Raw genomic sequence first — 24,758 nt, forward strand, 5'->3', positions numbered from 1 at the left:
AAACTTGGTACACATGTTCTCCATACTCATCATGATCCCTGGATGTACCTGTTGGGGGTTACAATGAGATATGCACTGTACTTTTAGCAGTTTGCATTGAAACCTGACTTCAGCATTGGCTATGACTGATAAGAAGAATGTCATCTTGTCTGGAGTAGATCTATCAGAGTATACATACTAGCTTCCTCAAGCCTATTCCATATGTCAAACATTATCCTTAGATGTACCTTCTGGGCATGAGACCCATATTTGAACTTTATCTTTTGCTGTTTCCTTGGAAACATGACTTATTGGCTGTGTCTGATGATGAGGATGTAATGTTGTTACAACCAGATATAAACTTTATTTTTTGCAGTTTCTATGGAGACATGACTTAGGTTGTGATGATAAGGATGTCGTCTTGTCCTTTTAGCAGTTTGCATGGGAACATGAATTAGGCAATGGCCATGACTGATGTCATCTTGTCTGGAGCAAATCTCCTAAACCATACATACTAGATTCCTCAAACTTGGTACACATGTCAAGCATAGTCCATACATGTGCCTTTCAGGACAAGATGTGACTTTTGGGGGTTACACCAGTGTGTGAATTTTTATAGGTTGGTATGGTGGTGCCTTTTAGTTGTTTTGGATTACTGAATGAAACAGCTTTGGTCAAGGTCGATTGAATTTGTTGGTAGTGTTTTTTTCAAGAGCAGAACTGTAACACCTTACAATAATCTCCTTGCATTCTGCCGTATGCGCACCAAACATTGACATACTGTAATCATGATTGGTAGACATATTCATGAAGAGTATTTTGCCATTGCTGGGGAAACTGATGACTCTGTCTTCTTGTTATCCTTGTGGCAGCTTTTGCTCTGAATAGCTTGCTTTATTTTGTTAAGCTTCTCAGACTCAGCCATCACCAAACGAAATTCTTCCACTGAGTTTTTGCTCTCTCCTTCTTTGCCAGCACCTTTGTTCTATCATGTTCACTTCTGACTTAGCCCACACTCGAATCTTGTCATGCTTTGTGCTGCAGACAGCAAGATATCAATTTGAGAAATATTCCTGCCAACCTAGCGCCCCCAATGGTTATTTCCTTGCTAGCTGCTACATAGTATTTTTGGGTCCAGCCGAGTTTGATCCCTTTCACAATTTCAGTGACATCATGATGGTAGTTCACTGAGGTAGACTTTGATGGACTTAGTGGAATTTGGTTGGGATAGTGATCTTTGTTGTCCATGAAAAACATGGGGAGACCTGAGCATGATGTTGAGATTCCAGTCAATTTGAGATGGCACAAATGCCCATTTGTTGTCATCAGTGAAGATGAAAGTGTACTGATTATTTCGAGCGACGGCCATGGTCTCAATGTCGTCCAGGTCCAACAGCTTGTCATCGGCCAATGTGGTGTCTTGGTTGAGGACTCAGTCTATGATTTCGCTCACACTATTTTTCAATCGAAGAGCTTCAGGGTTGGTGGAATCCACTTCCATTCAAACCAATCTTTCTTCTTAATCTCTCACTGATAAGATGTCTGCTGAACTCATCATTGTCGTCATCCGCTTTTTCAAGTTTTTCTCATGTGCGATACCATCATTGATGTTCAGTTTGTGCATGGTTTGCATGACTTTGTCTAACCTTTGCAATTCCTCAATGTTGTCAGGGGCTTAGTTCATTGTGGACAAAATGCTGTCTAGCCCATGCGATGCTTCCTTCCTGTATTTTGGCACATCTCTTTCCGATATTGATCCAGCGCTCTTGCCCTGACACCGAGTTTGGTGCATGTGGTTTTAGAGCATTGGTGGTCTTCACAGAAATGATCTGTTTGAAAGAGACAATGAAAAGTTAACCCTGCGATCATGAAAGTAGAAGTGACCATCAAGGGTGTTCCCAACCATCAACGCATCAGGGTTCACCATCAGATGCCGCATCAACAGCAGCGAGGTGATAACCATCCAAATCACCAAAAAAAGCTTGAGCTGAGGGCAAATTAAATTTATATTTGTACCTGATTATGGCCGCGAAATTTGATCTATTGATAAATTTATATTGATTTATCCCACTTGATCTGCACTACATTGTACCTGTTGTACCTGCCTTTCTCGCACTGACACACTAAACACAGCATTTGGGTGCTGACTCTGTGCTGAAAGACTAATGGGAACAGGTCTCTAAGTCTCACTACAAGGACATTGATTTGTTTGAGGAATTTCTGTGAACATTGATTATGCAAAACCAGTACTACCTTAATGGCTGGCAAAATCCTATGGAAATTAATTATTCAAAATCAGGGTTGACTAGAATAATTAAAATCTTGTCCCATGGGGCCCACCGGTTGCTTGAAGACTAAAGGCTTGTCTTGTAGAGAAGGTGCCACTCTGCATTGCAAGTTTGAATCCTTTGTGAACTGAATCGACTCTCAAACTGCTTCTGAGATTCCTTGGAAAACTTTCGCTAAGGTGTTTAAAAAAGGGGCAGAATGAAGTCAATTATAACTCCACTGGCAGGAAACACAATTTAAATTATATACTGTAAAATCATTATTATTCGCGGGGGTTTAATTTTCGCGCTTTTCGCACAAAAAAATTATCCGCGAAAATAAAACCTCCGCGAATAATATGATTAATTGTGAAAATATAAACAAACAAAGAGCTTTGAGTTTTAGTTTTGTATTGCTAGTAATTTGACTACAAGTACACTTCATTCATTCATGACTCAGTGAAACAAAAAGATACATAAAAACATATTAAATAGTCGATTCAACACATGTCATTTTCAGTGTCTCTGATTGACACGATACACATGACTTTACTAAATCAAAAATCTCAGGTCACCTGCTACTAGTGAATTAGTCCAAAAGTCCAGCTTGGCGGAATCCGCTTTGGATTAAATCCTTCCTCTTGTATATGTTGTCGTAGGCCTGGATAATCAATTGCGCGTGCAGTGGTTTGACAATACTGGTTCTAATGTCAACAGAAACGGCGGATGTTGGGTCGTCAGCACCAGCTTCTTCCTGTTGCTCTAACTGATGCACTACTTCATTTGAATACCAAACATGAAACACATGTTTCAGTTCATCTTTAAAGTTTTTGTTCACAGCCAAATCCAGAGGTTGTAGTTTGGAGGATGACATTTTGTGTGGAGCAGATCTCCCAAACTTTGTTTCTCCAACTTGGTACACATGTTCTCCATGCTCATCATGATCCCTGGATGTACCTGTTGGGGGTTACAACCAGATATGTACTGTATTTTAAGCAGTTTGCAAGGGAACATGACTTGCCATCTTGTCTGGAGTAGATCTTCCAAAGTATACATGTGAGCTTCCACAATCCTTGTACATATCTCAAGAAAAAACCTTAGATGTAACCTCTGGACATATGGGCTTTATTTTTTGCTGTTTCCTTGGAAACATGACTTATTAGCTGTGTCTGATGATGATGATGTCATTTTGTCCAGAGGTGATCTCTTAAACTATACATACTAGCTTCCTCAAACTTGGTACACATATCAAGCATAATCCCTAGACATGTCTTCTGGCCATAAGACCCATATATGAACTTTATTTTTTTGTGGTTTCCTTGGAAACATGACTTAGACTGTGGCTTGGAGGATGACATTTTGTGTGGAACAGATCTCCCAAACTTTATGTTTATCAAACTTGGTACATGTACACATGTTCTCAATGCTCATCATGATCCCTGGATGTACCTGTTGGGTGTTATAACCCGATATGTACTGTATTTTTAGCAGTTTAGGTGGGAACATGACTTGTCATCTTGTCTGGAGTAAATCTTCCAAAGTATACATATGAGCTTCCACAATCCTTGTACATAGGTTAGGTAGTGGAGCATGCCTCTGGCGTCGTGGCTCTTGCATGTACCCTCTCGTTTCTCCTCTTGATTATATTGATGAATTGAGCCCATTCATTATTTCTGTTTTCAAGGGCTTCTTTAAGATTGTTGTTGGCTGTTGACCTGATTTCATCATATTCGGGGCATCTGAATAAGATGTGCTCAAGATCTTCCTCTTCTTGATTACAAAATGTGCAAATGGGGTCAGTTGCCAGATGATATTTGGCTAGATAGCTCTGACAGGGAAAGTGGTTCAGTCGGATTCTAGAGATGGTAACTTGATCCGTTCTTTTGATATTTTTGTAGAAAATTCTGTTGGGTTTTTCCTGCAGTTCAAAGTACTTTCGACCTTTGCTGTTATTGAGCCAGATATTTGACCATTTATCACTAGAGGTTTCCTTCACTCTGCATTTCAAACTAGGTAGAGATGACATAGGTTTTAGCAGAGGGCCACACTCAGATGCTTGCTTGGCAAGTTCGTCAGCCTTTTCGTTCCCAATAATCCCTACATGGCTTGGGATCCATTGTAGGCAGATGACAGTTTTCAGGGTTTGTAGCAGACTGTTGATGGCTTTGGTTTGATGGTAGTACTCAGTAGGTTTGTATGACAACAGAGTGTGCAGGGATGATAAAGAGTCCGTCAGGATGGTGTAAGGACCGGAGTTGGAAAGATCTTTAATTTCCAGCAAGGCTCTTTCTATTGCTGTAAGTTCTGCACTGAGGATTGAGCAGGGGGTGAGTGGAATGATGACACTACTCTCATCGTCTTGGAGATATATGCCTGCCCCAGCTTTTCCATTGTTTGGATCCAGGGAGCCGTCAGTGTAGATCTTTCTGTATTCTGAATATTTAGTCTGGATTAACTCCAAGGCTAGCATCTTCAACTTGACTGGGTTTTCTGACTTATTGGCTTGTTCTGGAATTGATGTTACTATGGTTGGAGGTTTCCATTGCCATGGTGGTATATCATTCATGATTGCTGTTGGAGAGAAGTTGGGGTCTGACCTAGAAGGGAGATAGATGTTTCTTTCCTTGAGTAGCCTGCTGGATCTTGCATAGAAGGAGTTCTTTGCTTTGTTTTTCTTGAGATGCCCTGGAGAATCTTTTGGAAGGAAGTGATTTTTAATCCTTCTGTTCAGGATAACTGATTCCGAATGGATCTGAAGTGGAGGGATGTTTGCTTCTATCTCAAGTGACCCAACTGGCGTGGTTTTCAGAGCACCAACTATGAGACGGAGAGCACAATTTTGTAAGGTTGAAAGTCTTTTCATTCTCGTTGGGCAGCATGATGACCAGATTTCCATGGCATATGACATCTTACTCCTGATATATGTCAGATAGAATGTTCTTAGGGTGGTAAAATCGGCCCCCCAAGCTTTTGATGAAATGACCTTCATGAGGTTCAGCCTCTTTAGACAGTCATGATGTAACCGGTCAATATGGGCATTCCATGTGAGTTTAGGGTCGAGTGTTAGCCCTAGTATTTTCGGATTTTTGTTGTAGCCTATTGACCGACCAGAGATTTGTATACCAAGTTTGTCAAGTGGCAATACATGTTTTCGTTTTCTGGTGATGACTGTGTATTCTGTCTTATCTTGGGATATCTTTAATTTCCACTTGGTTGCCCAATTGTTTATTGCTTCCATACATTCATTGGCATGCGTCACAATGTGGTTGAGATCTTTGTGAGTGATATATATGGAGCCATCATCAGCATATGTGACTTGTCCCAGTGGCTTTGAAACTACAGATGGTAGATCCTGCATCATGATGTTAAAAAGGATTGGGCTGATTATTGAACCCTGGGGTGTTCCAGTGTTGATGCTGATTAAGTCTGAATACTCATTACCTACTTTGGTTTGGATGTGTCTTTCGCTGAGGAAGCTTCTGATGAATTTAAGAAGTCTGCCACTTATTCCCAGTTCAGCTGCCTTTAAGGTGACTCCATCCCACCACACCTTATCAAATGCACCTTCTAGATCGATCAGGATTATAACCGTGTATTCATTCCTGCTTAATCCTTGATGACATTGTTCAGTTAGCTGCATGAGTGCATCTATGGTACCTGATTTTGGGCGGAAGCCACACTGAGATTTGTGAAAGATCTTTTCTGTCTCCAATTTCCATGTTAATCGTCTGGTGATCATCTTTTCCATGAGTTTACCTAGGCAGGAGGTGAGGGCAATAGGACGGTATGATTTAATGGCTAGTTTATCTTTGTTTGGTTTTAGAAGAGGAATTATTTGGCTAGTCTTCCATGCTGATGGATAAGTGCCAGAGTCCCAAATCTCATTAAACAGATTGAGTATGATGTCTTTTGCATTTGGTGGTAGGTCCATCAGCATCTGGTTGTGAATTTTATCAGGACCAGCAGCTTTTAGTGTCAGTTCTTTTATGGCAAGGTCCATTTCATGTCTCGTGAAAGGTTGGTCCTCCTCAGCCTCAGAAGAATACAGCAAATCTAGGTTGTCAGCAATATGTTGTTCACTATCAGAAAAGGTACTTTTGTTGAAATCCGTGTCAATGGAGGAACACTTGTTGGCATAGTGATTTCCAAATAACTGCGCCTTTTCTTTCGTGTCAGTGATCATTACACCATCATGGAATAGGGCTGGTTGACTTGAGTTGGTGTTGCCGTTGATTGCTTTTATTTTCCTCCAGATAGTATGGGAAGGAGTGTCTCTTGTAAGAGTTGAGATGAAATTTCTCCAACTAGTGGTTTTGGCGATCTTGATATCCCTCTTTACTTTGGCTTCTAGACATTTGTATGCTATTTTGTCCCTCAAGTTGCGGGTGCGTTTCCAAGTTCTTCTGGCTCTTCTTCTAGCCTTTCTGTCCTTGCTTATACTTTCATTCCACCAAGGTGCAGGTGGTCTCTTGTGAAGTCTCAAGTGGTTGAAGGATAAGTTTCTTCTGCCACATCAACAATACACTTGGTAATTGATTCCACCTTCTGTTCAACAGATGAGTGTGTTATGATAGCTTGTGTTTCCTCAATCTGGTGTGCTAGTAGAGATGTGAATCCTTCTCTGTTAGCTTTTTTGATGTTGAATCTCACTTCTTTGGTGGTGTTTTGTGGGGAACCGGGAAGTTCTATCTCTGTGATGATTGGGAAGTGATCGCTGCCGAGAGTATCATCCACGGTTTTCCATGACTTTATTTGAGGGGCAAGATTTGGGCTAACAATTGTTACATCGATGGAGTCAGTATGCCCCGTTGAGTGGCTTTGATGAGTGTGCTCAGTACCATTGATTGGCAGGAGGTTGCTGTCAGTTATCCATGCTGAGAGTCTTGCACCAGATGAGTTGGTTTGGGTGCTGTTCCATTGGGTGCTTTTAGCATTGAAATCACCGGCTAGATATGAGTTGGTACCCTGACTGATATCATCTAGTTCGTTGGTCAGCCTGCTACATCCTTCCCTGGCATAGATGGATGAGGCACAGAATGTGAAGTTTTTACAGACTGTGATATCTGCACTGATGTACTCTATGATCTCAGAGTAGTAGGTCTTTACTTCTGACACTCCTAGATGACTTTTTGTCAATAGTGCTACACCTCCGCCCTCCTTGTTTGGCCTTGGGGAGTTATATAGGCAGTAGGCTTTGAACTTGTCTTGCCAGTTCTCATGTTCTGTTATTCTTGTTTCACTGAGCAGGGCTATGTCAATGTTTTCCTCCTGTAGGAGTAGCTTGAATTCACTAACTTTGTTCTTCAGTGACTGGGCATTCCACTGTAGTACTTTTAGAGCTTTAGTTTCATCATTTACAGCTTCTGAGTCTTGAGGTAGGTCTATGGTATTTACTTCAGATATAGAGGTTGTGTCATCTCGATAGTGGCGTGATTTTCTTTGGAGGTAATTGCAACCCAAACTACAAAACTGCCTCCATTTGTTTTCATGACATTTTTGTCGAATTTGTTGAAAAAGCGATTCCGCTGATTGTCTATCCGTACACCACATTTCGATTCTTTTGTTTCTCTTGACACCTCTTATCACTATTGGTATGTTGTTGCTTATCCCAAACTTACTTCGAGTACGTTTGATGAGGGTTTTTCCATGTTTCTTGTCTGGAACAGCTCTCCATAACAACACTTTCAGTCTGTCAGGGTGTCCATGCTTTCCCACCTTAGGTGGTTTTGAGGTATGAGTATGTTGACCCCTGGCTTGTATGATAGGTTGGACAGTTTGAGTATCATTGACATTGTTCTCTTTCATGCAGTTCTCTGTATGTTTCTGATAACTCTTTTGGTAGACATACTCCTTGTTGCAATATTTGCATTTGTAGGTGTTACTTTTCTTTGCAACTTCTTTGTTCTGGCAACTGGCCTGATGTTGTAGGAGGTGTTTTGTCCTAACATACTGTTTGCCACATTTGGCACAGCAGTTGTTGGTGGTAGCTGATTTGTCACTGGGAGTCCCACTACACTCCCGGCGCGGACCTTGTTGTTCCGGGCGACGTCCGATCCGGCATGAACATTTGTTTACTTTGATCATCATTATCAAGGGGAATTAGAGAGGGACTTGGATAAACCAAGCTTCTCAGGTGAAACACCTATTGGTGACACTTGACCATTGGACTCCTGTAGAATCTCCTTTGCTCAGAGAAAGTGTCCTTCTCACCATTTACCCATGGCTGGGGCATGGTTGGATCAATACCAGGGCATGTCCACTTGCCGGTGGGCCTGCATATTGAACCTCTGGGGCCCATGCTGCTCCGAGATCCCCTGTAGTTTAGCCTGGAGCCGCAAGGTGTCCAGTTACCGTGTGTTGCCACTAGGAGGCACTACAAGAGTCTAGTCTATGGAGAGGTTATGTACTGGCAGGAAAGACTTACGCACTCGGCTTTCCTTTCACCTTTTACGGCTAGCCAGCGGTATAGCAGTAGAGCGGAAGAGACGTTAAAGCAAAAGCAAAAAAGCCACTACCAACTACCACTACACACTAGACACATCACACAGACTTGTGCATACAACCCACCAACACACTTGTACATAGTCAAGCAAAAACCTTAGATGTAACCTCTGGACATATGAACTTTATTTTTTGCTGTTTCCATGGAAACATGACTTATTGGCTGTGTCTAATGATGAGGATGTCATTTTGTCCGGAGGTGATCTCTTAAACTATACATACTAGCTTCCTCAAACTTGGTATACATATCAAGCATGATCCCTAGACATGTCTATAAGAACCATATATGAGCTTTAGTTTTTGCAGTGTCATTGGAAATATGACTCAGGCTGTGTCTTGGCAGTTGACATTTTGTGTGGAGCAGATCTCCCAAACTTTGTTTCTCCAACTTGGTACACATGTTCTCCATACTCATCATGATCCCTGGATGTACCTGTTGGGGGTTACAACCAGATATGTACTGTATTTTTGTAGCAGTTTGCAAGGGAACATGACTTGCCATCTTGTCTGGAGTAAATCTTCCAAAGTATACATGTGAGCTTCCACAATCCTAGTACATGTCAAGCAAAAACCTTAGATGTAACCTCTGGACATATGAATTTTATTTTTTGCTGTTTCCATGGAAACATGACTTATTGGCTGTGTCTGATGTCTGGAGGTGATCTCTTAAACTGTACATACTAGCTTCCTTTAACTTGGTACACACATCAAGCATGATCCTTTGACATGTCTTCTGGGCATAAGACCCATATATGAACTTTATTTTTTGCAGTTTCCATGGAAACATGACTTAAGCCATGTCTTGGAGGATGACATTTTGTGTGCAGCAGATCTCCCAAACTTTATGTTTATCAAACTTGGTACACATGTTCTACATACTCATCATGATCCCTGGATGTACCTGTTAGGGGTTACAATGAGATGTGCACTGTACTTTCAGCAGTTTGCATTGAAACATAACTTGGGCAGTGGCTATGACTGATGATGAGAATGTCATCTTGTCTGGAGTAGGTCTGCCAATGTATGCATACCAGCTCCCTCAAACCTGGTACATATGTGAAACATGATCCTTAGATGTACCGTCTGGGCATAAGACCCATAAATGAAGTTTATTTTTTGTGGTTTCCATGGAAACATGACTTATTGGCTGTGTCTGATGATGAGGATGTCTCTTATACTATACACACTAGCTTCCTCAAACTTGGTACACATATCAAGCATGATCCCTAGACATGTCTTCTTTGTGGTTTCCATGGAAACATGACTTATTGGCTGTAACTGATGATGAGGATGTCATTTTGTCCGGAGGTGATCTCTTAAACTATAAATACTAGCTTCCTCAAACTTGGTACACATATCAAGCATGATCCCTAGACACGTCTTCTGGGCATAAGACCCATATATGAACTTTATTTTTTGCAATTTTCAAGGAAACATGACATAGTCCGTGACTCTGTGTTCTTGTTATCCTTGTGGCAGCTTTTGCTCTGAATAGCTTGCTTCATTTTGTTAAGCTTCTCAGACTCAGCCATCACCAAACGAAATTCTTCCACTGAGTTTTTGCTCTCTCCTTCTTTGCCAGCACCTTTGTTCTATCATGTTCACTTCTGACTTAGCCCACACTCGAATCTTGTCATGCTTTGTGCTGCAGACAGCAAGATATCTATTTGAGAAATGTTCCTGCCAACCTAGCGCCCCCAATGGTTATTTCCTTGCTAGCTGCTACATATTATTGTTTGGGTCCAGCCGAGTTTGATCCTTTTCACAATTTCAGTGACATCATGATGGTAGTTCACTGAGGTAGACTTTGATGGACTTAGTGGAATTTGCCAGCAGATTTTCCAGGACATTGACCATGCAGTTGAATTATGACACCCTATGCAAACACACGTTTTGTGTCCCAGGTTTAGTTGATAAACATCTGGGCTATTTTCTAAGACACTGTGCTGACAACCACACTACATAGTTGCAATATGGTTGGGATAGTGATCTTTGTTGTCCATGAAAACATGGGGAGACCTGAGCATGATGTTGAGATTCCAGTCACTTTGAGATGGCACGAATGCCCATTTGTTGTCATCAGTGAAGATGAAAGTGTACTGATTATTTCGAGCGACGGCCATGGTCTCAATGTCGTCCAGGTCCAACAGCTTGTCATCAGCCAATGTGGTGTCTTGGTTGAGGACTCAGTCTATGATTTCGCTCACACTATTTTTCAATCGAAGAGCTTCAGGGTTGGTGGAATCCACTTCCATTCAAACCAATCTTTCTTCTTAATCTCTCACTGATAAGATGTCTGCTGAACTCATCATTGTCGTCTTCCGCTTTTTCAAGTTTTTCTCATGTGCGATACCATCATTGATGTTCAGTTTGTGCATGGTTTGCATGACTTTGTCTAACCTTTGCAATTCCTCAATGTTGTCAGGGGCTTAGTTCATTGTGGACAAAATGCTGTCTAGCCCATGCGATGCTTCCTTCCTGTATTTTGGCACATCTCTTTCCGATATTGATCCAGCGCTCTTGCCCTGACACCGAGTTTGGTGCATGTGGTTTTAGAGCATTGGTGGTCTTCACAGAAATGATCTGTTTGAAAGAGACAATGAAAAGTTAACCCTGAGATCATGAAAGTAGAAGTGACCATCAAGGGTGTTCCCAACCATCAACGCATCAGGGTTCACCATCAGATGCCGCATCAACAGCAGCGAGGTGATAACCATCCAAATCACCAAAAAAAGCTTGAGCTGAGGGCAAATTAAATTTATATTTGTACGTGATTATGGCCGCGAAATTTGATCTATTGATAAATTTATATTGATTTATCCCACTTGATCTGCACTACATTGTACCTGTTGTACCTGCCTTTCTCGCACTGACACACTAAACACAGCATTTGGGTGCTGACTCTGTGCTGAAAGACTAATGGGAACAGGTCTCTAAGTCTCACTACAAGGACATTGATTTGTTTGAGGAATTTCTGTGAACATTGATTATGCAAAACCAGTACTACCTTAATGGCTGGCAAAATCCTATGGAAATTAATTATTCAAAATCAGGGTTGACTAGAATAATTAAAATCTTGTCCCATGGGGCCCACCGTTTGCTTGAAGGCTAAAGGCTTGTCTTGTAGAGAAGGTGCCACTCTGCATTGCAAGTTTGAATCCTTTGTGAACTGAATCGACTCTCAAACTGCTTCTGAGATTCCTTGGAAAACTTTCGCTAAGGTGTTTAAAAAAGGGGCAGAATGAAGTCAATTATAACTCCACTGGCAGGAAACACAATTTAAATTATATACTGTAAAATCATTATTATTCGCGGGGTTTTAATTTTCGCGCTTTTCGCACAAAAAAATTATCCGCGAAAATAAAACCTCCGCGAATAATATGATTAATTGTGAAAATATAAACAAACAAAGAGCTTTGAGTTTTAGTTTTGTATTGCTAGTAATTTGACTACAAGTACACTTCATTCATTCATGACTCAGTGAAACAAAAAGATACATAAAAACATATTAAATAGTCGATTCAACACATGTCATTTTCAGTGTCTCTGATTGACACGATACACATGACTTTAGTAAATCAAAAATGTCAGGTCACCTGCTACTAGTGAATTAGTCCAGCTTGGCAGAATCCACTTTGGATTAAATCCTTCCTCTTGTATATGTTGTCGTAGGCCTGGATAATCAATTGCGCGTGCAGTGGTTTGACAATACTGGTTCTAATGTCAACAGAAACGGCGGATGTTGGGTCGTCAGCACCGGCTTCTTCCTGTTGCTCTAACTGATGCACTACTTCATTTGAATACCAAACATGAAACACATGTTTCAGTTCATCTTTAAAGTTTTTGTTCACAGCCAAATCCAGAGATTGTAGTTTGTCTGTGCATGAAGCAGGCACGTAAACAACCTTGATGTTTTTCACTGTTAGAAGTTTTCTTAATGACTCTTGCTGTGGGTGATGTCCCAATCTTCAGGAAAGTTGAAAGTGTGGTGGCAGCAATCTATTTTCCCAGCGTAAATCTGTTGAGGAGGCAGTAGTTGTCCTGATTAGGTCATGGCTAGAAGTGCTGTGATTTGTCATTTGTCCCCCAGATATCATAACCTGTTTCGATCCTATTTCTTCCATAGTCCAATCACCCCCAGGCACGAGAGAAAGGCCTGTTTGGTCCCAGTTAATAACCAGGTTATCTGGGATGCCATGCGCTTCGATTACTGATGCCACTCAACCGTGAAACTGTTCTTTAATTGCCTCAAAGTCGGATGGAAGACGTTTGACATCTTTTGTTCCTTTTCTCTTGACAAAATCCATTCGCTCTAAGAGAGATCGGACCCATGCTTCTGTCAACTCAATGCTGCCTCCAAATTCTTTTTGCTTTGATTTATGGAACTTCTTCATTATCTCATCGGCAGCTGCATGCAGCATACGGACATATACTGCACCGCCAGCCAATCTTGTTTTTCTAATCCACTTTCTGATGTCTTCTTCATCCTCCCCTAACTTTGCCCTTTGACCCCTGACTGCCTTGACCAATTGGCAAGGGGCCTCTCTAGTTTGTTGTTGTTGCTTTAAAAAGCTAGCTTTCATTCCTCGAACAGTTGATTCACTGACTTTCCTCTTTAGTTCACTGGAAAATTTTCTTGTTGCCTTTATGCCTCCATTTTTAAGGGCATAAACAGTGATTTTAGCACGAAGTTTCTCATCATACAGGCCATAGTCTCCACGTTTACGCTTTTTCTTTGTAAGGTCAGGCATTCTCTCCTCTTCCAACAAATCTACAGCGATGTTAGCTGCCATGACAAGTTGTGCTTCAGTTTCATTGTCACATAGACTCAGATCTGGGAGGCCCATTGTCTTTGCTTTTGAAACAGTCTTCGTAAGCCACTTTTGTAATGCCATCCTGACAGAATTTGGAGAATGAAGGAACACTGCATGTGCAGATGCTTTATACCTGTCATTGAACAAACAACTTCTCAACATAGCGGAAGGCCCATGTTTCCCCAACTAATTAGGCAGGTGACAGGATGGCAGCTAGGGTACGTGTTTTCTTTACAGTTTACAGTTTCCAGTGTTATACTAGTACTCTTGTGATTTCTGTACTTTGATGATGCGCAAAAATTAAACAATGTGAATTAGTCAATTTTTCTGTTTCCACGAAAATTAAGCCGCGCGAAAATAAATGATTTTACAGTAATTCTCCTTACTTGGTTGCCAGCCAACGGTTCATTTTTTCATTTTTGGTTTGTTAAAGTTAAATATATTTCTTGCTGTGTTTCAAGTTACGTAATGGAGTGCAACGCATTGCTTGAACAAATGATGATCATTAAATGCCCGCCGGAGAAATCGATAAGCTATATGCGAGATACAGGTACAGACTCGGCACCAGAATGACAAAAAAACCATAGGTTCGGCCTCTTCCTTCCCATTCCACTGGAACATCGACTTTACCCATGGGAACATCTTGATCCATTCATCGAACGGAACATAAAAGAGGAAAAATAGGCGACTGGGTTGTCATGAAGTACCTGTACCAGCTGGGAGAACATTAGGGAGGCACTTGGAAAGGAGCTACCGATCTGACATGGCTGATCAAAACTTAGATAAAGCAGACATCAGATGACAAACTGAACTTGTACTAATTGAAAAGCGGAGTGCCCAGAGACGGTCGTCAGAGAGGAATGGCTGGTTGTACCCCATGACACGGTATTACCACCATCCACATGATAGAGAGAGTCTCACTCTCAATTTTGGATAGGTTACCGGTCATCATAACATAGCCAAGCATGACTGAGCCTATCAGCTCTGCCAGTGAGCAGGATAGACCAGGAAAATCGAAAATCGAATGACCAGCACACAAGAGCTGTGGTGGCTCAGTCTGCTAAACAGGAGGAGAATCGAATGACCAGAGCTGTGGTGGCTAGTCTGGCACATGTGTGCAGTTTGTGAGTTTGTATTCCATCTGGCCTCTATGATTTCCTTGCAACTCTCAAACCTTTCGGTAAGGTTATCTAGAACGGGGCGACTCTCTTTGAGTGTACGCATTTGGATGCAATTCCACAAGAGAGGAGACCCGTGAAGGTCCCGGGGTAGAATAGGCCTTCAGCAACCCATGCTTGCCATAAAAGGTGACTATGCTTGTCGTAAGAGGCGACTAACGGGATCGGGTGGTCAGACTAGCTGACTTGGTTGACACATGTCATCGGTTCCAGATCGATGCTCATGTTGTTGATCACTGGATTGTTTGGTCCAGACTCGATTATTTACAGACCGTCGCCATATAGCTGGAATATTGCTAAGTGTGACGTAAAACTAAACTCACTCACTCACTCACTCACAAGGGAGGAAGCTTGCGCATTGCATTAAATTATTATATAATCTATTAATTTGTAACCGCAGCAGACATTTTGTTAAAAATTATTTTCCAGTCTCTCTACTATGAACTATTATGGCAACACAGTGGATAGTTAGTCTTTCAACAGACAGATCCCATGCTCACTAAGAAACCATTTCCTAAACATATAACCAATTTTCATTAAATTTTGCATGCGTCTCTGTAGTAGTATACATAATGGCAGAACGGGATTACCAAATTAAAGCTTTGAGAAGGACGTGATTCCATTTCACTATTGTGTATACTACTGTTAGTGTTGATAGAATTGTAGATATGGGAGTGACTTGGTCTTCAGCTACTCATGCATGATATTTAAAAGATTTAGCTTAGTTTTAGTTTAGTTTAGTTTAGTTAAAAATGAGAAGGCAATTAATGTTGATGTATGTATATGTGCATGTGTAAATACTTCTTTGCCTTAGTTATTTACAACGTCTAGTTTAGTTTAGTTTAGTTAAAAATGAGAAGGCAATTAATGTTGATGTATGTACATGTGCATGTGTAAATACTTCTTTGCCTTAGATATTTACAATGTTTAGTTTAGTTTAGTTTAGTTTAGTTTAGTTTAGTTTAGTTTAGCTACTAATGAGATCGGGTGGTCAGCCTCGGGACTTGGTTGACACATATCATTGTATCCAAATTTCGATGGTCACTGGATTGTCTGGTTTTGACTCAACTGCTGCTGCCATATAGCTGTGAATATTATTCTGTATTCCTTGGGACACAGTACATATTTCGTTCATGTCCATTTTATACATTGAGCATTCTATGTAGCATTCTATATTATATGCAGAGATTATACGACCTGTGAAGGTCCCGGGGAATTGGCCTTCAGCAACCCATACTTACCATAAAAAGCGACTACGCATGTCATAAGAGGCGACTAATGGGATCGGATGGTTAGGCTCACTGACTTGGGTGACACATGTCATCGGTTCCCAATTGTGCAGATCAAAGCTCATGCTGGTCACTGGATTGTCTGGTCTAGACTTATTTACAGACCGCCCCATATGGCTGGAATATTGCTGAGTGCGGCGTAAAACTAGACTCACTCACTCACCCAGAGAATACGTGTTGTTATGAGTGTCCATGGTTTGACCATCAGACAGCAGCAGACAGCATCATCACAATGCTGTGGATGTTGATGGAGGCAGGGCTGGAGGAGTTGAAGCTGCTGCAGACGGCCATCCTGTTGATCACGACCAACTCCGTTGTGCAGCACGATGCACTGGCTAAGGTATGTAAATGCCAGTAAATGCAGAGCTAGGAAGGATGTAGTGAATCTCCTGTTATCATCGTGACGAAGTGCATATGATACATATCACAATATCATAAATATTGGGTAATGAGTATGAAAACAATTTTTACAATCAGTGAGCAATATGGTGCATGATTGCCACACGTATTCTTTCTTTTGGAAATAGGAAAAAAACTGTTTTTAGGATGTTATTCTGTATCCCTTAGATCTACAAAACTGCAAATAGAATATGTCAAACTAACTCACTTAGGCCAAACTGGGCATTCAGTGGGGTGCTTAAGAAGATATCCAGAAAAGCATGTTTACTTGTAAAATTGGACAAATACGAATAGCTGCTGAAAACAATACTTCAGACAATAGATGGTAATTATGTGTCGCTCAGCCAGGTATGACGATGGATTATCAACTCACCTGTGTTGAATATGTCTCATCTTTTATAAACCTCTTAATGTCTTTCTTTCATCAAGTTTATGTTGAGCTATGTGAAAGAGTATGACATCTAATACCCCCGAAAAGCATTGTATTGAAATATCTAGGTGGCATGACCACCTGAAGATTGACAGAACTGGATATTTTTATATCATGTGTACTTCAAATTTCATACTTTAATTCCCCTTAAGGATTATTGTATATTAGGTAATAGGTCTATCTTCAACCCAACACAAACCATCGTCTCCGAAACACGTTCTGGTTTTGCTTTTAAGACGACCCCTCCTGCCAATTTCTTTTTATAGTGACTCCATGGTCTACGTCCTTTCAGCATGAAAGTTATTATTTTTTATGTCAGCTATTATTTATAAGTCTAATTTCAAAATGGGCATTTGAAAAGTGTCCTTTGTAATACAATATCATTGCACACTTTTGAATAAAGCCATGGTCCGTTCTAAATAAGTCTCTTTGGACACAGAAACAAAAATGCATTGCTCATTTCTGTACTGATTTCTCTTCAGTTCTCTTTTTTCACATTTCTTGTCTCCCTACCTCTGAGACTTGCCAAACTTAGTTTAACAGATATTTCACATGTTCACATACCTTTTTCATAAATTGTAGATATAAATGTAAAAAAAAGAAACATTTTTTTTTCTATTTTTGACAGTTCACAACTAGTATTCAATTGATAGCCATTTCCGTACAATCAACATCACCATCATGCCTGTTTCTGTATTTGTTTCATGTTTGTTGTGAATAACACAATATTTCAGAATGTATGCTTGCTACTTGACGATCTGACAAAAGAGCAAACATACACTCCAAAACATTTAGTTATTCACAACATGAAACTGACGTCAATAAATCCTATGTTACTTAAAATATTGGTCCATTTGGGGCCACTTAATTCCTCCAAAACATCACATATGAAGCCATTCAAACCCACAAACCTAAAAACATTTGGTAGAATATTTGGAACACTTTGGGATCCACTTATAAAGATTGCTCCACTTGTAAATTGTTACATGAATCCAACAGAAATGAAAAGTATGTTTGGCACTTATTTAGCACTATTGTGGCTTTATAGTGGCATATATATATATATATGGCTATATATATGTAGTGCCTATTCAAATCAAGGGCAGATAATTCAACAGGAGCTCACTCTGGATGCTCCAATATACTGTGGAATCTGAATGATATTGCGAGAGTTGTTTTGCATGATACTATACTGGCATATACCAATAATGTTGCGTAGCCCTTCTGTTTCACAACAATCAACATCACCATCATCCTTGTGTTTCTGTATTTGTAAAAGTGAATCTGTGTTCTTCCTTTGGTTTGAGTTTGTGGGTATATAAGGAAATCTGTAGGTCATTATGCTCACTGTGCATTGATAGACCAAATAATGAAGTGTATATATGTGAATACTAGCAGATTAACATCAAGATGCACACATATAATTACATGGAGCCAGATGTGTGATAAATACAGCAGACATGTAATGAAGTCAGCTGTACAGTTTGGATTTCAAGTTGACTGAATACAAAGTACTCCTTGTTGTTAATATCATTTGTTGTGTTGCTTGGTTGTGTTCAGTCATTCTTTATAACAGTGTGAAAAGCTTCATTTAAATGTTACTAAATGCGATAAACCAGAATTTGTTATCCATAAAATTTTATAATTTTTTGTTAAGAGTTGGTCCATGCTGGTTTTAAAATCAAATGTTCATGCAAGTGACTGGGTATAAAGGATAGAAATGGCATTTTTTTAAGGCTGCCATTGAGCACCTGACAGAATAATTTGTGTTGCATTTGGGAATAAAGTGAGTCCATACACATTGATGTTTGATGAAACAATTAAACTTAAAACAGAACAACAACTAATTTAGTTTGATTTTGTGGGGTATTTTTAATCAATCAGTGACCATCATGTACATCCTGAACACTATAATGACTGTAGAAATAGTTTCAGCTCCGTTTGTCCTGGACCAACCAAGCCCCAAACTGTGATATCATGCACATAGGTATTTCCTATTATGTGACCTGGTACTAGGAAAGGCCACAACCATGTGAAGCTGTGAGATTGAGAGTGTCAGCAATAAATGTTTGATAGGTGCAAAAATCATTCAGTTCAGATCTGTGTAAAATAGGGAGAGCAATTTTCTGTGAATCTGGCGAAATCCGTGGATTTAGAGGCAAATGAATTCTCCTTGATATTTGTCTAAATCCGGGGGCAAAATATTAAGCGGGGTGGGGTCCAGCTTATTAACGTCAAGTACCCACATCTGTGTCTCTTGGGCTATAAAATTTCAGAATTTCACTGTATCTTCTTTTGATACTTTCACCTGTTGCCATCCATGAGAAAATATCATACAGAGAAATAGATAAGTCTGAAACCTTCTTAAAATATATGCAATTGTGTTGCCAAGCTGATAGTTAGATAAAAGAGAGGAATGTGAGTTATGATAGAAGCCTAGTGATTGGTATGCTCAACTTAACAGTGTAGACACCTGATTGGATTAACATCCAGCAAAGGTAGGTAATACAATTATTGGGGCAAGCTGTAAATACATCCTGGGTACCTGTGGAGATTTATTGAATCTTGAGGGACGTATCTCCTGGATATTATCATGGATGATACATATTAAGTAGAGCTAAGCAGTTGAAGTCCTCAAAAGTGATATGTTTCTGTCTGAAATTCGGTTTTGAACTATATTCCTCAAGTTGCCCTCCTGAGTAAGTAATCGTAAGAATCACCATGAAGTGACCATCTTTGCTGCTTCCACCCTAGGCCCTTGTCTTGTGTTTCCGTCTGCATTTCACCAAGGATAGCACCACCATCAACACCGCAGCAGCCACCATCAAGCAGCTTGTTAGCATCATCTTCGACAGAGTTGTTGCCGAGGACAGGATCCAAACGAACGGTATGTAAAATGGCAGTAGGATTAGTAACAACACATACCCTGCATATAAAGGTTATGTCTTCTTAATCAAATCTGTTGCTTTGTCAGCTTCCCATATTCTCCCAAATTGCATGTGAGTAGTGGGAAAAATACACCTCAATTTGAATTATTTTGTGCTTTAGAATAATTGATATTTTGAGATAGGGTGTTGATAAATGCCATAGTTATTTGAATTTTTTGTCTCTTAAAAACATCACTTACTTAAACAATCTTATTTCTTCGTAGAATAAATGAAACTTTATGGTAAACAGGGAAGAAAACACATGTCATACAGGCATGGAAAGTTAATCTGAAATTCATTTTGCCATATTCCAACTTGATACTGATTTGATTGATTATTTGGTTGGTTGGTTGGTTGGTTGGTTGGTTGGTTGGTTGGTTGGTTGGTTGGTTGGTTGGTTGGTTGGTTGGTTGATGCTTATTGTCTGTATGATGCAGATGTGAAAAATACATACTGAATGGTGTACATATACCCCTGCCATGAAGCTGAACTAACAGAGGGCAAAGTTTCTCCAAATATCTTTTCTCTTAAGTTTACATCTTCACATGGTACACATACAGAATCTTCAGTATTTGAAGCCAAACTTCACTTATCGCCAATCTGTTACAGAGCCGCGAGAAGCCATGAATACTGATGAACTGAAGGCAGGCAGCAGGGCTCCTCCCAAGTCACTCAGGCCATGTGCTGGAGATGCTTACCTCTTGTTCCAGGTTTGATATTATCAGTCTTAACTACTTACAACAGTTTACACATGTTTATTGCTACAAGATTCTGTCATTTTTTAAAGAAATTCATTTGTATGAAAACATGTAGCTTTTACCAAAAACATCAGCATTCTCTTTGTCATTTCGAAATACCTGCCTGCCCGACCACTTTGGAGATTATTTTTAACACAGACTGCCAGATTTTCAAACTGACCTGGACGGACAAAGTTCAGGTTACAGTTTATATGAAGATATTTTGTGGGAAGGTAAATTATGATCAGTTGTCATGCTGAAGACCTGAGTTCGATACCCCACGTGGGTATGATGTAAAGCCAGTTTTCAGGTGATATTGCTGGAATATTGCTAAGAGTAACGTAAAAGCTCACTCACTCACTATTCTGTAATTGAATATTTTTCTGGAGGTAAACAGGAAAGAAGATGCTAGTCAGGCTGTGTTTCAGTGAAGCTTGAACTGGTAATTTCATTTCATGTGTGCTTCTGTGAGTGTGTGAGTGAGTGAGGAAGTGAGTTGAGTTTTACACTGCTTCAAGCAACGTTCCAGAAATATCACAGCTAGGGAAATCAAACCTAGGTGTTCAGTGTGACAAGCAAATGCTTTAACCACTATGCGGAAAACGGAAAACGGAAAACCCACATTTTTACATGCCATTCTGACTGTTAAACCAGAAGATATAAAAGGTATTAAGATCTAATCTTTTTCAATCTATTTGTCCAGGACCTGTGTCAGCTGGTGAATGCAGACCAGCCTTTCTGGCTGATGGGAATGACAGAGATGACAAGGACCTTCGGCCTGGAGCTCCTGGAGTCAGTTCTCACCAGCTACACATCAGTATTCTCAAAGGTATAGTGTCCTCAGATCGATGCTTATGATATCAGTCACTTGATTGTCTAGTCCAAACTCCACCTTGTACTCCTGTCATATGGCTGGAATATTGTAGAGCATTGGTGTGTGATCATGTGGGTAGAGTCCAGGTCACATTTCAGTTAAAGTTAAGCGACATTGGTCACAGACAGTCTTCTGACTGAGAGTTTCTAGGCCCTCAGTCCTGCCCCACAATGAAGCACATGTGCCCCATGTGGTCTCACCTTAGGCAAGTGAGTTTGATCAAACTTGTTTCAGTTCACCCAGCAGTGAATGGGTACCCGGTGGTATAAGTCATGTGACTGTTAACCTTCTACCACCTCACTGGCAGCTTGGGTTATCCTTGATAATAATGAGTTATCACTTTGAGTCTCTTTGTTGAGTGGCCAGGCCCTGGATTAGAGTAACACTGTGTCTTTGTACTTTGATGGATGAGATTTTGTCCGTGATATCAATCATTGGTTTGTCTGGTTCAGATTTAGTTATCTGCAGCTAAGTTTCATATAGATGGAATATTGACAAGTTGCTGGACTATTGACTATTTTCTGTAAGTGTCAATATGTGACATGTGACCGGCATCATTGGTCTTACTGTGATGAATAATCTTTCTGTTTCCCAGCACCCAGAGTTCAGCTTCATGTTGAAGGAGAAGGTGTGCCCTCTTGTCATCAAACTGTTCTCCCCGAGTCTCAAATACCGCCAGGGTCTCCCGCCAGCCCCCTCACCTGCACCTGTTGAAAAACCATTTTTTCCTATCGTCATGAGGCTGCTCAGGATTGTGTCAATACTCATCAGAGGGTACTATCAGTTACTGGTGAGTTGTACTAGGGACTGTGCTATTAGGCTCCTAAAATTACTGGTGAGTTGTATGTTGTCTTAACTATCCATGTGTTGTCATTCCTCTACTATCAGACTCTTTGTTTTTGTGTACAGGTGACAGAGTGTGAGATTTTCCTGTCTCTTCTTGTGAAGTTCCTTGAACCCGAGAAACCAATATGGCAGCGGAGCCTTGCCCTGGAAGTGCTGCACAAGCTCAGCACACAGCACATTCTCATCAAGTAAGTCACCCACCCAGCTCTTCCCACCCAGGTTCTTATTTGTAGGATGACTCCACACCCTGCTACATAAACATGGCCTGTCCCCTTTGTATCAAAGAGAGTAAGGACATAGGGGAGATAACTCATGCATGATTATCTCCCCATGAAGTGGTTGCTTTTGTTCTTAATGCTGACCTAATATCATGTGACAATAATCTTGCCATTCAGTTACTTTGGAGTTGAATAAGGAAATGTATATTCTTATCAAAAAGAAATGAACTCATAACTTCAATTAGAAGTCTACACCCAGTTTCACATTGGTCTTCAGCAACCCATGCTTGTCATATGAGATGAACAGCGGGATTTGAATGTCAGATTTGCTGGGTTGGTTGATCATCATATCCAAATAGGGCAGAGCAATGTTCATCATAATCATCAGCTGGAATGTCTGGTACTTACTTATTTATTTACAGACTACCATCATATAGCTTGAATATTGCTTAGTATAGCGTTTCAGGTACTTTTGATAGATGTTGGATGCTAATGATGTTGATCACTTGATTGTCTGGCCCAGAGTAAGTTATTTACCATATAGTTGGGATGTAGCTAAGAATGGCTTTAAAGAACAACCAAACAAGACAAAAAAAAATAAGTCAGTAATCATAAGTTTTTAATCTTGTTCATTTCTATTGCAGATGCTTTTGTGAATCATATGACATGAAACCACATTCCACGAAGATTTTCCGTGACATAGTGAATGCAGTGGGGGCTTTCATACAGTCCCAGTTCATGAGCAGCCCTGGTGGACCAGCAGGCCAGAGCAGTAAGTCCAACTTTCACCACTAGGAAAGGGCTCATTCTGAAACACTATGTGAGGACCAGTTAGGGAGCCTGGTGGTTAAAGCTTTCACTTATAACACTGAAGACCCAGGTTTGATTTCCCACTGGGTACAATGTGTGAAGCCAATTTCTGGAGTCGCCATTGTAATATTTTTTTTAATATTGCTGAAATTGGGGCAAAGCTAAACTCTCTCGCTCTTAGACTCACATCACTTCGTTGTGTATGATCAGAATCTTGTCTATTATGAGACATACATCATACATTATATCTGGAACTACACTGTCTCAGATTCTGGTACTTCTGTTGGGTTTTGTCCGATCCAGGACTTTTGTTGGGTTGAGAAACATGCCCTCAGAGTCAGAAACCGAACACAAAGTCGGCAATCTCACCAACTTTGACATGTAATGCCAAATATAATATATGTTGACTACTCAGAATGGCATATACTGGTAAAATCACCCATGAATATTGGGGGTTAGAAATGGTCTTTAGTAACCCATGCTTGTTGTAAAAGGAGACTAACGGGATCGGGTGGTCAAGCTTGCTGACTTGATTGATTGACACATTTCATCAGTTCCCAATCGTGCTCATACTGTTGATCACTTGATTGTCTGGTCCAGACTTTGATATCTACCGACCGCTTCCATATGGCTGCAATATTGCTGAGTGCAGCGTTAAACAACAAATCAACAAAGCCGTAAAAGAGTCTTATTATAAACTTTTGTTCTTCCAGGTAACAAAGTACCGGACACCCAGGGGACCCCTCCTGCCATGGTGGCTGGGCTGCCAGTGGGGGGAGGGGTCAGTCCACAGCCGGCCTTCATGTACCGAGGAGTATGGATTCCCCTAGTAGTGTCTATCCCTTCTGCCCAGTCAAAACCTGTGTTGTGAGTCACCTATTGACTAGTGCATCCTTGTAGTTTCAGGGTTCCATTCAAACATGTTGATACACAGCATCCTGTGAGGGTTCTGGGGTGGATGAAGTCCCGTGCAACACTGGACACTTTAGTCATGATTCATCTAGGGCGGTGGGGTAGCCTAGTGGTTAAAGCATTTGCTTGTCATACCGAAGGGCCGGTGTTGATTCCTCACGTGGGTACAATTTGTGAAGCCCATTTCTGGTGGCCCCTGTTGTGATATTGCTGGAATATTTCTAAAGCCAGTGTCATTCAAAGCCAGAAATATTTATATGCCATCTGAATGTGTATTTTGAAAAGTGTGACTTGATTCTATAGTAGGTCATGATGTAAACTTGTTAAGGAATTATGTATCATAGTGGACCAATGAAGATATGGGTCGGAATTGGTCCTTTGCAACACATGCTTGTCGTAAGAGGCGACTAACGGGATCGTGTGGGCAGACTCACTGACGAGGCTGACGTATGTCATCATATGTCAGTTGTGTTGATTGATGCTCATGTTGATTACTAGACTGTTTATTAACAGAAATCACTCAAAACTGTTGATTCTGCAGAATGAATAACATTCAAGACAAACTCTCATGACTTCT

General features: G+C 40.6%; 1 protein-coding gene across 1 annotated transcript in view; it reads left to right on the plus strand.

Moving 5' to 3' along the window:
- The window catches only part of LOC137295706 (protein MON2 homolog), a 73,672-nt gene that overhangs the window by 9,409 nt on the left and 39,505 nt on the right, over positions 1 to 24,758 (plus strand). Inside the window, exons 4-11 of the mRNA XM_067827220.1 lie at positions 16,237 to 16,368; positions 19,612 to 19,744; positions 20,394 to 20,494; positions 21,225 to 21,350; positions 21,991 to 22,185; positions 22,305 to 22,429; positions 23,104 to 23,231; positions 23,983 to 24,136. Of these exons, the coding sequence (XP_067683321.1) occupies positions 16,237 to 16,368; positions 19,612 to 19,744; positions 20,394 to 20,494; positions 21,225 to 21,350; positions 21,991 to 22,185; positions 22,305 to 22,429; positions 23,104 to 23,231; positions 23,983 to 24,136 (1,094 nt within the window). The remainder of the gene's footprint in view (positions 1 to 16,236; positions 16,369 to 19,611; positions 19,745 to 20,393; positions 20,495 to 21,224; positions 21,351 to 21,990; positions 22,186 to 22,304; positions 22,430 to 23,103; positions 23,232 to 23,982; positions 24,137 to 24,758) is intronic.

The sequence above is a fragment of the Haliotis asinina genome, chromosome 9 (genome assembly GCF_037392515.1).
Source record: "Haliotis asinina isolate JCU_RB_2024 chromosome 9, JCU_Hal_asi_v2, whole genome shotgun sequence".
Taxonomy (NCBI): domain Eukaryota; kingdom Metazoa; phylum Mollusca; class Gastropoda; order Lepetellida; family Haliotidae; genus Haliotis; species Haliotis asinina.